At 35.6% G+C, this 15,673-nt stretch overlaps 1 protein-coding gene across 6 annotated transcripts in view; it reads right to left on the bottom strand.

Moving 5' to 3' along the window:
- Window positions 1-15,673, bottom strand: part of ASPH (aspartate beta-hydroxylase) — a 125,282-nt gene that overhangs the window by 82,488 nt on the left and 27,121 nt on the right. For 5 of the 6 annotated variants that reach the window (XM_060775379.2, XM_060775376.2, XM_060775378.2 and 2 more), the window contains one exon: window positions 15,550-15,618. In XM_060775379.2, coding sequence (XP_060631362.2) covers window positions 15,550-15,618 — 69 coding nt within the window. Of the gene's footprint in view, window positions 1-8,933; window positions 9,690-15,549; window positions 15,619-15,673 lie in introns of those variants that run through there. The other variant, XM_060775381.2, reaches the window with a different exon arrangement.

The raw sequence follows: 15,673 nt of genomic DNA, 5'->3' as shown, positions 1-15,673 counted from the left end.
GACTGTATAAATGTAACTATGTTGCCTTGGAACTGAAAGTCTACTAAATGTTTCTAAATAAATAAATAAATAAACTATTTTGTCCTTGCATTGAAAGCCTACCTCCCTCACTCTATGAAAGCCAAGGTTGCTTTAAATCTCATGTATCCTGTTTACCAGCGAGGGGTTGGGGGGGGGGACCACCTTTTTTCAAAATGCTATTCCTATTTTTTGTCACAGAGTGAGGGCCACTGTATTCCAGAGGGAAATGGACGAGACAAAGATTTGCCTTTTTTAAAGCATTCACTTCCAGCCCCAGCTCTGGCCCCTCAGGGGAAAGGCTACCCAGGCCTGGGGTTTTAAAATGAGAGGCCACCACCTGCTTTGCATGCTATCACCCAGATATTTGAGTTTCAACTGCAAGAGGCAATCCATGCTCAGCATTCTCTCAGTGCAGCCAAAGCAGCAGCAGCACTGCCGCCTCCTGTTCGCCTGTGGTCTCCACGACACCAACACATTCCCTCGCAACTAGGATGCAACCATTCCTTAGAAGAGAGGGAAGCAACAGCATTTATATAGCAATGTAGAAGGGGCCTGAAATAAGACAGTTTTTGTTTTTAGATTTGCCAAGGGAAAAGGCTTAAATTTGCAGATACACCCGATTTGGTGAAAAACAGACCATCAATAGGCAACATCTGAGAACCTAGCATAAAAGGCTCTCGGGAGTTTACTCTTGTTGCTAGCAGCAACGTCAGTGTTTGGAGCTGTAGCCTTGCACAGTTGGTGATCTTGGGATTTGTGAACTTTGGACTATCTCTTAGACTTTGGCATTTTGGATTGACCTTGGACTGTATTATCTGTGGAAATCAGATTTAGGATCTCAGAATGGACTATCGGCTCACCTTGTGATATTTACTGCAATTTATGTCTCTTCGGCAGGATTTTTCAGTTCGCACTTGGACTGCTTGCTGTTTTGACTAACCACCTGTTTGAAAGTCAAATTTTGATTTCATGACATCTTCTCATATGTCCTTGTTGCTTCAGTTGCCTCTCCTTCTCCGCCTCCATCTCCCTCTTGGCATTATTGGGGGTGGCCCAGTGGCAGCAAGAAGAGAACAAGTTACCTCATTACATGCCCACAACAGCATCCCACTGAGGTGATGGTGTCACAGCAAATCTAGCCACTTTGCATCCTTGCTTGCTTTTGCACTGAAGCTCTGAGGGAGAGTAGGAATGATGGGCAGCATCGGCACCAGCAAAGGTGGCCAAGCCACAATGGCCTCTATTATAGCCAGACATAGTTTAAACAAGAAAAAGGCCTCTTGTGTACCTTTCGTGCTTCACATTTTCCTTTTCCACCTTTCCCCGACCTCTGGTGCCCACCCCCTCCCGTTGGAGCACAGGAGGGTGCATGGTTATGAGGAAAGCACAGCTGTATCTGTGAAGGATCTGCAGGGCATGGATGGTGCACGCTGGCAGATGAAGCATATGTAAGGGTTCTTATTTAATTATATGTAAATAAAGGTATTCTGAAATTGGAAAAAAATCCAAATCCAAAATGTTTTTGGTCCCAAGCATTTTAGAAAAAGTATACTCAAGCCTGCCAAACAATTAAATTGTCATTACAACTATTGACTAATCTCTATGTTCCTTTCATTTTAAATCTAAACCACAATACAAGTTAAATATAATTTATCTGGAATTACAAAATTCTCCATAATTTGAAATGCTGGGATCTGTGAAACGGCTGAAATCCATAACCCACACTATTTCACAGATTCTGGCTTCTCTCTTCAGCTGAATGAATCTGCAGGAACACCACAGCAGCTATCTCAAAAGTAAAAGCAAGCAGCTAGCAGCCTACCACTGCCACTGTTAGAGTTGGCTACAATTACTAGGTTCTTCAGTCAGAAGACATGGATAGGAAAGGCACAGAGTGGAATCCAAGAGCTGTCTGTGTAAGCAGAAGGGAGAGGTTGGCTGACTAGTTTGTTTGTTTTATTACAGAGAAGACACTGGACTAAGGCTGAAGATGGCTGTCAGTAGCTGATGCTACCATATCACACAATAGGTTTAACTTCAGCAAAGATATGGTGGTGGTGAAGGAGCAGCACTACTTGAGCAAAGTTTGGCTGTGAATTGGACCATGTCATTTTCGCTCCTGAGACTGGCGATCCTAAAGAACGTGTGTCTGGTGACCAGTGTTTACTGCTGCCTTCACTGCTGCCTTATACCATTTCATACACAAATACTTGTTCTTTAGTACAAAATCCTAAAAACGGAACATTTCTGGTATCAAGCATTTTGGACAATTCAACCTTCATTCAGTATCTTCCATTATGGCAAAAATATTGCTTTGTATTCTTTGTTTCCTTTGTTTCCTTTAAAAGAAATACTCTTAATACTGGACAGCTCAAAATGCAAGTTATTTTAAGCATGTTTGATATTTTATTCTGTGCATTTTTGTCAATGAAGAAAATTCAGACTAATATTTATATCCTGTTCTACCATTTACAATAGCTAAATCCACTTTTACCAAGACTGGATGTCCTCTTAATGTTTTAGCACAGCTTATAGTTATTTGAATTTATTTTTGGTACTCTGACGCTGCCTTTGTCTTTAAACCTGAAAAGAGCTTCCAATTATGTCCATTTCTGCCCAAGAGTTAATGTAAATAAATATGCCAGGCTAGAGACAACTAACTTACTATGGACATTATCAAAATTCCTCCATAATGATTAAACATTGCAGGATCAGTATCTGGGCTGAAATCCTCAATTATTAAAAGTTGTGTGTAATTGTCGTTTTTAAATGTGAACACACCGCTGAATGCTTTCATCCTTTGCATGGTGAGCGGAGCTGTGCTAAAAAGTCCCACCCCCCACCCCACTTGTGAGACCATATCATGTTCCATATCAAGAGTGGATTTCCATTAATTAAACAATCATCTTAAAAGCAGGTTATCAGACATTCTTTTTAAAGTAGAAGATACATCAAACTATAAGGATCAGTTTCTTGCAAATATAGTCTATTGTTTAGTCAAAAGACCATGATTTCCAAAATATTCCTAATTTTCAAGACACTAATCATACTGTATCCACCAACAAAGCAATAGTTTGCTTCTAGTTATTTCTGCAAGAACTGCATACAATTGACAAGTTTTATTACATATGAAAGGAATCTATGCTCTGCATCAGATACAGTTGAAGGTGGTCACAGAAATCCAGGGTTCAACTTTCTAATTGGTTGGAATAAATAAGACATGCATTCTCTACAAACCACTCATTCATTAGAACCACAACAAATCAAGCAAATATTTGTGCAACATATAGACTGCTCCACAGTAGTAGATGCTCAGCATTATGGTGAAAGCCCATATTTCAGCACAGTTTTTATACTAATAGCAGCATGGACAATAGAAGTTACTATTGCTTAATCTACTTTAGCAATGATATTAGCTTAAAAGGGCTAGGCAAGAAGAAATAATTACAAAAATGACAGAAGAATTTAAAGTAATGAAAACAGAAATAAAAGAGGAATTCGGACAGATAAGAAAAGAAATAACACAGTTAGATGGAGAAGTGAAAGAATTGAAAGCCTCTAAAGAGAAAATGGAGGGAACGCAAACAGAGATGACACAGAAAATAAAAGGACTGGATAGACAAAGAGAAAGAATGGAATTAGAACAAGAAAGATTGCTGCAAATGCAAATGGATTTCCAACTGAGACTCAGAAATATAATGGAAGATGACAAAGAAGACATAAGATTATTGATAATCAAAATTCTGGCAGACTGTCTGGAGTGTGAGGGAGATGAATTAGAACAGGAGGTCGACCAGGTTTATAGGATTTCATCATTTTATTCCAGAAGAAATAAGACAGATAGGGACGTGATAGTAAAGTTCACAAGAAAGAAGGTACGAGATGATGTGCTTTATAATAATAACAAAAAACCAATCTTCTATAAAGGAAAGAAAATCGCGGTACTGAAGGAATTTCCACAGGCGACCTTAGCAAGAAGAAGAAAATATTTTTTCTTAACAGAAGAATTGAAGAAAAGAATGATAAGATTTAGGTGGGAAAGAAAAGAAGGGATAATGGTGACATATAATGAAGAAAGATATTGGTTGACAACTGAACACAAGGCCAAGATTTTCTACGAAAAACTTATGAAACAGAAGGAAGGAGATGAAAAACATGGAGAAGAAGAAGAAGAAGAAGAATCAGGAGAAGAAGGAGAAGAACAAGAAGTAGAGATAGAGGAAGGAGAAGAAAGAAGACTATCTACACCAAGGAAAGGAGTAAAGGCAAAAAAGGCAAGATATAAATCACCAAAAGATTATGGTTTTCTTGGAAAAGAACCGAAACCACAGAGAATGACACCACGGAAAAAGGAAGAAAAAGGAGGTCCGAGCTCGGAACAATCGGTAACTGCTACAGCGGAATTGGCTTTTGGCGACACAGGATTGGGACTAGATAAGAATGAATAAAATGATGGAGAGGCAAATAAAATGCTTTTCAAACAACATCAATGGTATGAACTCCCCCCAGAAGCGAAGGAGAGTGTGGAGGACTTTGAAGAAACAGAATTTTGATGTAATAATGTTACAGGAAACACATATCTGTGATAAACATGTGGCGCATCTTCCGAATAAAAAATTAGGAAAAGAATATTATTCGGCATATGAGAAAAAGAAAAGAGGAGTGGTAACTTATGTGAAAGACTCAATAGATTCAGAATTGGCATTTAGAGATACAGAAGGAAGATGTGTAGCAGTGAAAATGATAATTGGAGACTCCAAAATATTGGTCTGTAATATATATGCCCCCAATGGACCAAAGAGAAAATTTGTGGAATATCTAAATATTAAGTTAAAAGAAACAGAATTTGATGAGCTGATCCTGGCAGGAGATTTTAATGGAGTCGTGGACTCTCAAATGGATAAATGTGGGAAGAAAAAGAAGCCTAAGGGAGGGAAACTCCCTCAGAAATTTATGGATCTACAAAAAGACTTTGATCTGGAAGATGTATGGAGAAGTAAAAACAAAGACAAGAGGGACTATACCTTTTTCTCGAATAGACATCAATCCTGGTCTAGGATTGACATGGTCTGGATTACTAGGAACCTCTCTACGAAATTGAAAGAGATCAACATTTTGCCACGAGATTTGTCGGATCACTGCCCTTTGGAAATGGTTATAAATCAAAAAAATTACCATAGAAAATGGAGATTAAATGAGAACCTGATAAAGACGGAAGAAGATAAAGAATACTTCAAGAAATTAATCCAGGACTATCTACAAATAAATAAATTGGATGCAACGGAGCCACGAGTGGTATGGGATGCCTTGAAAGCAGTTTTGAGAGGGCATTTCATTCAACAAGGAGCAAGAAGGAATAGAGAAAGGAACAAAAGGATAAATGAGCTGTCGGCAGAAATAGCAGTCAAAGAATTGGAATTAAAGAAAAACCCATCTAAACGAATAGAGAAACAACTGGTGACACTGAAACAAGAAAAAAATTATGTAGAGTTGGAATTACAATCAAGACAGATGAAATTTTTAAAACAACAAGCTTTTGAGAATGCCAATAAACCGGGTAAATGGTTAGCAAACCAGGTTAGAAAAAAGAGGCAAATTAACCATATTGCTAAAATAAGTACCAAAGAAAAAGATCTGAAGACGGATAAAGAAATACTGGAGGAATTTAGGTCTTTTTATACAAAGCTATATACAAAAGAGGATATAAAGAAAGAAGACATTATGGAATATATTGGACAAACAAAGTTAGACAAAATAACAGATGAAGACAGAGAAGAATTGAATAAGGAAATAACAGAAGAGGAAATAGAGAAAGCCATAAATAAAATGAATGCTGATAAAGCCCCGGGACCGGATGGGTTCACGGCAGGATTTTACAAAACATTTAAACTGCAATTGATGCCTATTTTTAAGGTTATAGCGAATGAGGCAATGAAATATCGAAAGGTACCAGACTCCTGGAAGGAGGCAGAAATTACTGTGATACATAAAGAAGGCTCACCGGAGACTGATATCAGAAATTATAGACCGATCTCCTTGTTAAATACAGATTATAAAATGTTCGCAAACATTATGGCCACAAGGTTAAAAACCTTTTTAAGTAAATGGATTGGAGAAGAACAAACAGGTTTTCTCCCAAATAGACACATGAAAGAAAATATACGCAACGTATTAGATCTTTTGGAATATTATGAGATTAACCATCAGAAAGAATTTGCCCTTTTGTCAATAGACGCTGAGAAAGCATTTGACAATTTGAATTGGGATTTCTTCAAGATCTTGATACAAGAGTTGGACATGGGTGAGAAATTTAATAATGCAATTAATGCTATTTATGAGTTTCAAAAGGCTAAAGTGAAAGTGAATGGTCAAGTGACTCAAGAATTTGAAATTACAAAAGGCACGCGACAAGGTTGTCCACTCTCTCCACTGATTTTTGTCATGGCTGTAGAGATCCTGATGAAGAAAATTAGAGAAGATGAAAAGATTAAAGGAGCAAAAATTGGTAAATTTGAATACAAAATACGAGCGTTTGCGGATGATTTAATAGGCACAATTGAAAACCCAGAGAAAAATTTACAAAGTTGGATAAATAAAATAGAAGACTTTGGAAAGGTGGCAGGTTTTAAAATCAACATGAAGAAAACTAAACTCTTATTTAAGAATGTGAACAAGGAGAAACAAACAAAGATCCAACAACAGGTGGGAATAGAAGGTGTGAAGAAAATTAGATATCTAGGAGTCTGGATTACAGCTAGAAATGGGCAACTTTTGAAGAATAATTATGAAGCAGTATGGAAGAAGGTTCAAAAGGACCTCCAAAATTGGGACCGGTTGAAACTATCTCTTCTGGGCAGAATAGCTCTGATAAAAATGAATGTCTTACCAAAACTTATTTTTTTGTTTCAAAATTTACCGGTGATAAGAAATCAAACTCTTTTTAAAAAGTGGAAGAAAGATCTATTGAAATTTGTATGGAAAGGAAAAAGACCGAGAATTAAATATATAAACTTAATAGATAAGAAAACGAGAGGGGGACTGGGATTCCCCGATCTGAAGACTTATCATGAGGCCTGCGCACTATCCTGGATTAGGGATTGGATGACTTTAGATAAAGAAAAGTGCCTAAATTTAGAAGGCCATGATCTAAGAGTGGGATGGCATGCATATGTTTGGTATAACAGAGAAACGAAGGAGAAAAATTTTGGTAACCATTTTGTGCGAGCCTCCCTATTACGGACATGGATGAGATACAAAGAATTTTTTTATAAAACAACACCATTATGGATTTCAGCAATGGAGGCACATCAAAGAAGACTATTAGGATGGAGGACTTGGCCAAGATACAAGGATATATTAGTGAAAGGGAAGATGGAGATTAAACCATATGAACAATTAAAGACCTTATATGGCAATATAACTTGGTTAAATTACCTACAAATAAAAGAATATTTTAAACAGGACCAAAAAACCGGTTTTGACTGGAAGGAGAATGTATGGGATAAAATATTGAAAACACAAAAGAAAACAGTTACAATACTATATAATAAACTGCTTCAGTGGCCGACAGAAACTGAACAGGTAAAAACCTGTATGATTAAATGGGCCGAAAATATAAGAAGACCCATTCACTTTGGGGAATGGGAAATGATATGGAATAAAAAATTAAAATATACATATGCCATGGATTTAAAAGAAAATTGGTACAAAATGTTTTATAGGTGGTATTTGACCCCGAGTAAATTAAGTCATATGTATCAAAATGTATCAGATAAATGCTGGAAATGTAATGAGCAAGTAGGTACTTTTTACCACATGTGGTGGACATGTAAAGAGACATCTAAGTTCTGGTCGATTATTCATGAGGAGATGCAAAAAATTTTAAAGAAAAGATTTAAAAAGAAACCTGAATATTACCTCCTCGGATTCACAGACTCTGATTTGAAATTGGAAGAGAACGAAGATAAAATATTTACTTATTGTACAACAGCGGCTAGGATGATTTTTGCCAAAGATTGGAAGAACGATAAAGTTCCAAGTATGGAAGACTGGTGGAAAAAAATCAAAGAGATAAGAGATATGGATGAGTTAACTTTTTTGTTGAGAAGGAACAATGGAAAAACTTTAAGGAGGACAGATTGGTCCCCTTTATATGATTATGTGAAGAAAGCTGAAAAAACATTGGGATGAGAATAGACTTTAAGGAGAAGAAATATACTGAGAAGATCCTGAGGCTGGAGTGGAAGTCATTTTAGAATAGTTTAGGTAGTTAGCTGTATTGTTTGTATTAGGTGTCTGTTATGTATTAATGTTCTTTTTTTTTTGTTTGTATATCTTTACCTTTCCTACTGTTCTATTTTCTTGTTATTGTTCCCCCTCTTTCCTTGTGTGGTTTGTAGAAACTTTAATAAAAATTATTAAAAAAAAAAGAAAAAAGGGCTAGGCATTTGCTCAGTAGTATGCATGCAGTGCAACACCAAGATGTATCTAACCCACACATCTTTCCAGAAACTTTTGTACACACACCAATTCCAGAGGGGTATGTTGGTGCACAGAAACCTAGAAAAGGAAATTACTGAACTAGGTCACCTGTATAATAGTCATCTCAAATTGAGATGAGGTAGGGACACAGGAGGTGAGGAAATCAATCAAACTCAGGTAAATCATTCACTTTAGAAGAGTTTGTATTGATTATCTTTAATTAGATTGACATTACAGGAAAAATACATATTTACAGATTCTCGTTTTCATAAAATGTCCATTAAGCTGTTACAAACAAAACTGCCTTTGAGATATAAATAGCATAAGAAGAAACTAAAAATGAAACATCTTTTTCAAAATATACAGTAAGAATTACATACTATTTCTTTCAAATAGTGGTTTACTAATTAAATAACACTTTTTAACAACTATTTTCAATAAAGTCTGTAAAATCATTTAAGAAATCAGAAAATTAAGGAATTATCATTGATAGCAAAATCAAATAATTTCAAATTTTTATTTAATCCTACAGAGGCAGAATCTTATAATCTTAAATATAAATATATATACACAATATGTTAGTCATGCCATAATGTTTTACAGCCAATTAACACTTTGTTAGAAGGATGAACCATTTGAAGGTTAATAATACAAGTTACTATCATAGTGCATGTACAGGTTAGCGCTAGTAATGCACAAACTGAAGCAAAACCATACAGAACCCAACCACATAACACTTTTACTTTTCTACTAACAAGCGTGTTACTTCAGTTTGTCTCTTAACTGCAAGTTTCTAAAAAGCTTTTTGAAAAATGAATCTATATTATATGGCTGGTATGTCCTTTGGGGAAGGGGAGATTACCCCATTTAGCCCAGAACCCTGTTGCTCTTTGATAATTTGATGGATGTTTTCAAAAGTCAATAAACTCTCTCCTCGAATTGAGGTCACTGGTTCTGTAAATCCACAATAACACATGTTTTTTTCCCCTGAACCCCTTCATTCTGTGACGTACCATCAACATCATCTGCTGCATCGCTCTCTTCTTCTTCTACTATTTCAAAAGGAGTCATTACATCATAGAGAAATGAGAGGAAACCATAAAACCAATCAGAACTTTCCTCTGCTAAAATATTAAGGACTTCCTCAAGTGAATCAATATTTTCATTATTGCCATCTTTGGTCAGGCCTACACAACAATAAAGGAAAGAGAGAGAAAGAGAGAGAAAGCAGTAGTTAGGTGGAAAAAAAAGAAGCTGACATAGAAGACCCTTCGCCATGATTAGGATACAAAGTGTTAAAACAATATGGTTGGGCAAATTAGTAAAAATAAACATAAAGGCAGGAAAGCAGCATAGTTTCTTGTTAAGAAAAAGGGGAAGAAATACAGACTTAACACATGTGTACACTATCAATCTAGCTATGCTTATTTCTCATCAAGCTACAAGCATATTTTTAAGAAGTTTATCAACAATATAACTATCATTAATGCAACATATATATGTCAACTACTCCCAGTGTGACAATATATTATATGAATTTCATAATGGCAATGTGTTATATACCAAATTGGGTCCATTTTTTGTTTTAAAAAACACCTGTCAGTATTTTCTGCATTTTATTTCCCTCTAACTTAATTGTCTACAGTCACATTGCCTATGATGTGGACTAAAACTCTGGATGATGTTCCACCCATTTGATATGGGCTATAGTTCATGAAAATGACTATTATGTATCTGGTAGTCCTTACAATATTACAATACTCTGATTTTTTTTTATTAACCAATTCAGTTTGAGACCAGTTTTTAGTCATGCAGTTATATTAAAAAATAAAGGTAAACGTTTCCTCTTCACATTAAGTCTAGTCATGTCCGACTCTGGGGGAGCAGTGCTCATCTCTATTTCTAAGCTTAAGAGCCAGCGTCGTCCCTAGACACCTCCAAGGTCATGTGGCAAGCATGACTGCATGGTGCGCCATTATATTACTAATTTCAAATATTTCAATATCAATTCTAGAGGTAAATTCTCCTCAAGGTGGTTTACAGTTCAGGAATTTAATATTTAAATTTGATACACTGTTAAAAACACCTCAGAAGAACCAGATTTTAAACACACATCAGAGCGAGTGCCACATACATAAATGCAACTTGTGTCACTGCTAAGGGTGAAGATGTTATGTTCTCCTCTTTAAGCATGTTAAATATCAATTCATAGCTGGGGAGGTTTTGGTAGGGAACTGAGTAACTATGGAAGTTTTAAAATTCAACATTGTTTGCACACTGTAAAACAATTCCTGCAGTGAAACCACATGACAGTTTAGACCATTTTGAAGGTATACATTTTAAACCCACTCCATATACCAATAAGTATTTCAGACTACTAGTTTTGTATACAACTATGGCAATTCTGTTGATCAAAAGCATTCTATTGATCAAAAGCATGTCTTCCTGCAATGGTTGGGTGATTTCTTCCTGAAATATTCCTGAAATACTGGATCTGTTCCAAGGAATTCTCCAAATATGGGGAACATTTGTGAGTGGGGTGTTGAAAGGCTAAATTGGAAAAGGATTTTCCCCTACTTTATAGATAGAACCCTTCTATGAATACACTGATCACTATAATTAATGCTAGGAAGAGAGCTGTAATGTAGATATACAGTAATTCCTAATTCAATTACAGAAGACCTTCCATGTTCAGAAGGGGTAGGGATGCAAAATTGCCACAACTGTGAGGAAACCATGAATTTTTTAAAAACACACACACACATTTTTCTTTCCTGTGAGAACATCTCTCTAGGAATCTCTAGGTCATCCAGTGTGATTCAGGGTCCTCTAGTTAGCAAGCAGTTGACCATAGAGTCAAACTGGAGGATCTAGATATTCCTAGAGAAAGCATATTACTGAAAAAGACCCCCTCAGCTTATAATTGAGTGAGGGTCATGGAGGGAAATCATGGGCCTGAAGTAAGCCCATTGCAGGGCTTCTACCAGCTGCGTGCCTCCTCCCCGTTCAGCACAGCAACCCAGCTGGATCTCTGTGCCAAGAGAGGAGAGGAAGGTGTGCGGTTGGGTTGCTGTGCTGAGAGGAGAGGAGAAGCTGTATGCCTCAATTAATATAATTTAGTATCTATTTTTATTTTGAAATTTACCAGTAGCTGCTGCATTTCCCACCCTTAGCTTATACTCAAGTTAATAAGTTTTTCCAGATTTTTTGTGGTAAAATTAGGTGTCTTGGCTTATATTAAGGTCGGCTTATACGCGAGTATATATGATAAATAAATCTGTGAAAAAACAAATCTACAAAAAAAAATTACAAGTGTGGAAGAATGACAATAATCATTCTTTCATGATATTAAGTTTAATTACTTTTCCCCTAACAATCAGATTAAGTTACTGTATCAAGTATGACTCTATTAAAAAGTATGCATATCATTTTAAAAGGAAAAAAGCATTCTTAATGCCTAATCCTCCAACAATATGAAACTTGATAAAATGATACTGTGGTAAGTTGCTAATTACTAAAATGTTTCTGCAGTACTCTCATAAAGAAAGGAATAAAGAAAAATAGAGATTAACTTCTGTAAGGATTATACATTAACCTCCATACCATCACAATCTATCATAGCTTTATTAAAATTAGTAACAATGAATCCTTACATATTGTTTATTCAGGTGACATATATTATTATGGGAAGGAGGGAAAGAGTGGGATAAGAATGCATGTCACCAGCAGGAAATACATAAAACATTCAAGTTCGAGAAAGATAGACAGGACACTGCCCTTCATATTCCATAATTTCAAAGCTTCTAATACAGAAAACTAGTATAAGGGTAGAAAGACTTCAGCTGAACTCAGGCTCTATCTATGAAACAGAGCCTGGTGAAAAATAGAGATTTGAGGAAATCAAAGTAGACAAAGAATCAAGAAACAAGCAGTGTGTTCCTCAACACTTGCTTAACCTGAAAAATTGAAATCAATAACAAGATCAGGCTCATAAATCTTGTCACATTGAAAAGAATTCTTATTTCTTCTCATGCCTTTATGATTACATTTCCTTTGGTTGCAGGAGGAAGTAAACTAAATTAACTGAGTAGTCGCTCTTATGAGGGCTAGAAGCTTCTCCCAGAGATTTACAAGTAAAACTCAAACTTTCTACCAGCTCCCCACATAGGATACTTATTTAATTTTAGTTGTTAGGTCATAATTCACGTTTATATGTTGGGCTGTTAAATTTTGTTAGTATGGATGTATTGTATTCGGGCAATGAATGTTTGCCTTTTATGTTTGGAATCCGCCCTGAGTCCCTCCAGGGAGATAGAACGGAATATAAATAAATTATTATTTATTATTTATTATTTATTATTTATTATTATTATTATTATTATTATTATTATATACCTTTCTAAATGTATGTTCTGCTTTCTCTACAACACCATCCCATGTCTACCTATGTCTCCCATTCTCTTTCCTTGCTCCCTGTCTCCCTCCTTTGCACTATACTTACCTGCACGGACAGGCAGATTAAGCTCATTCTCAGTTTCACTGATTGTATTGGGCAAAATGCATGGATCTATTTATACGATAGATAGTTTATTTAAGCTTAGACCAGTGGTTCCCAAACTTTTTTTTTGACCAGGGCCCACTTTGATCAGAGCCCGCTTGACCTGGGACCACTTTGACTAGGGACCAATTTCCAACATTAATACCAAAAGGGGCAGGGCTGGTTAGCTCTGCAGAAAGGAGCGGAAATAAATAAAATAAAGAAAGAGGAAGGAGGTTAACAGACCGTATTTTCGTTCTCATGGCCCACAGCTGGGCCATGGCTCACAGGTTGAGAACCACTGGACAGACAAATAAATACATAAATGTATTTATACGAGGAAACAAATAAAATTACTCAATAGTTCAGCTACTGAGAAAACACTCTGATACTATTATAATCACTATTTTTTGCATTTGCACAAAAGCTGATGTGGTATACAATGTTGAAAAAAAAGAACTGTTCACACTCATACACCAAAATTCAGATACATCTAAATCTGCTAGTTTTTGTGTACTATAAATGCTGGAAGTGAAAGTATTCTAAATATCCCACATAAAAGCAATATACTAAATCTTGCTTGAAAGTTGTACTGCAAACAGTGGGAGATCTTTACCAAGATAACACCACAAAGTCTAATTAAATTTGCCAAATGTACTAATAATCTTTATGCAAGACAGGGGATACTATTACATCAGCATCAACTTCACCATAAATAAATACGCTATAGTACCTATTAACAGCATATAATATGGCATAGTAATAATATGTCACAGATTCGTTTATCTAATGAGAACATTCCAGGACCTGTGAACTATGCTTCATTTCCAGACTATTATCTTCCAGTTCCATACACACATTATTCTATCTGTGCTATTACTAATCTTCTAAATCTTCACAATCTGGCTGTCCACATAAAATGTGAACTCATTAATTCACTTTTCTGCTCTGTATTTCAATCTGCAGACCAATTTTCAAAAACTTTTCCCATCTTTTATACCTTTTGGAAACATTTTCAAATCTGAACAAGCAAACTTTTTGCTCTGCTTCCTTCCAGTGTTCTTTAATTATGTCTTGGAATTGTATTTGTTTCTCATTTTACTGAACTATGTCTTCACACTTCACAGTAGTTCCTCTAACCTTTTACAACAGTCTTTCTTCAATCCTAGTCAATATTTCTCTATTTGCTTTGCTTTTAGTTAAAAAAAAAAACACACACACATGCTACGTAAGTACACCTCAACTATATTTTTTAAATATTTTGGAGGTGAGTTTCACAGATACTTAACACTGTTTACTTAACACAATTCCCTTTTAAAACCGGTAATGAAAACCAATACTCCAATTACAGTGGTATCCAATAATTTTGAACCTGATTCTAGGTGTCCTATTGCACTTGCCAATGCCTTATGCAACTTGACTAAATTAGTTCATATAATTCAGTCCCTCTATTCCTCTAACGTTAACAGCCCAACTAAAAATATCTGAGAAGCAACACTGCACAATCAGCAGTTGACTGAAGTATTCATACTCACCAGCCAGTTTACTATGAAAGGGAAGGCTGAACTAAGAAGGACACATCCACAATAGCAAAATGGAAAACTTAAAAGTTATGAATATTCAATCAAAGAGCTATCTAACATTCTCCAAAATGAACAATTCTAAGCCGATCCCTGCACTCTTCTATAAACTTTTTGCTAATAGATTACGTGTTGGTGGGTGGAAGCACACCAAAAGACAAGGTTTCACAGTGGGAAGCTCCATTAAAACAATTTCCATTAAGATATTTTGCTTTAAGGTTGGCCTACTCCTACTACTAAATATTATGTACTATGTACACACACAACAACCTCACTAGTATGCTCAAGGCAAAGATGGGATATGACACTCAAAAGAGGAAAAAGTTAACAGTACACAGCTGATCTTCAATATTACAAAATGTGGGCCAAATCATCTTAAATTACAGGAGTTTAGGATTGCCATATTCCAAGTGTTACAACAAAGACTTAACAGACAATGTAATTTTCTTTTCCTTTATCCTCTAATGGTTCCTACATTTATTTTAGAATCTAGCTAAAAAGGAGAAAGAACGGATATTTGTTGAATTGTTTTGAGTCCCACTAGCTTAAACAAGGAGATTTAATTCTACCTATTTGAGAGAATATTCCTTTAACTGATTTAGAATTTTTGACCAGTACTTTCCAATTCGCTTTGTAAAAATACACTGAAAAGTAGACTATTTATAACAAAATTTTATTTTTAATATATTGCTGTTATTATTAGTTCACTTATATTCCCACTTTCTCCCAGAACTGGGAGTCAATTTTGCTTAAAAATAATAAATTAATACTGTAGATGAGAACAGGACTTTAGAATGAATATACAGTTGACTCTTCTGCAACGCTACATAATTTCACCAAAATCATTTTACTGTAAATACAAGCAGGTTTGTGTTTGAATTTTTAACATAATGATACATTTTAGGACAGAGTTTAGAAATGTGTACTTGCCTAGCAAAACCTTAGCATCTTCCACATCAAAATCTCCATCTCCATCAGCATCATAAATCCCAAGTTTTCCTAGAGTAGAGGAGACAATTAATTCAACAATATACTTCAAATTAATCTGCTAAAT

The sequence above is a fragment of the Anolis sagrei genome, chromosome 4 (assembly GCF_037176765.1).
Source record: "Anolis sagrei isolate rAnoSag1 chromosome 4, rAnoSag1.mat, whole genome shotgun sequence".
NCBI lineage: Eukaryota > Metazoa > Chordata > Lepidosauria > Squamata > Dactyloidae > Anolis > Anolis sagrei.
This window is presented reverse-complemented; position numbering and strand designations above follow the sequence as displayed.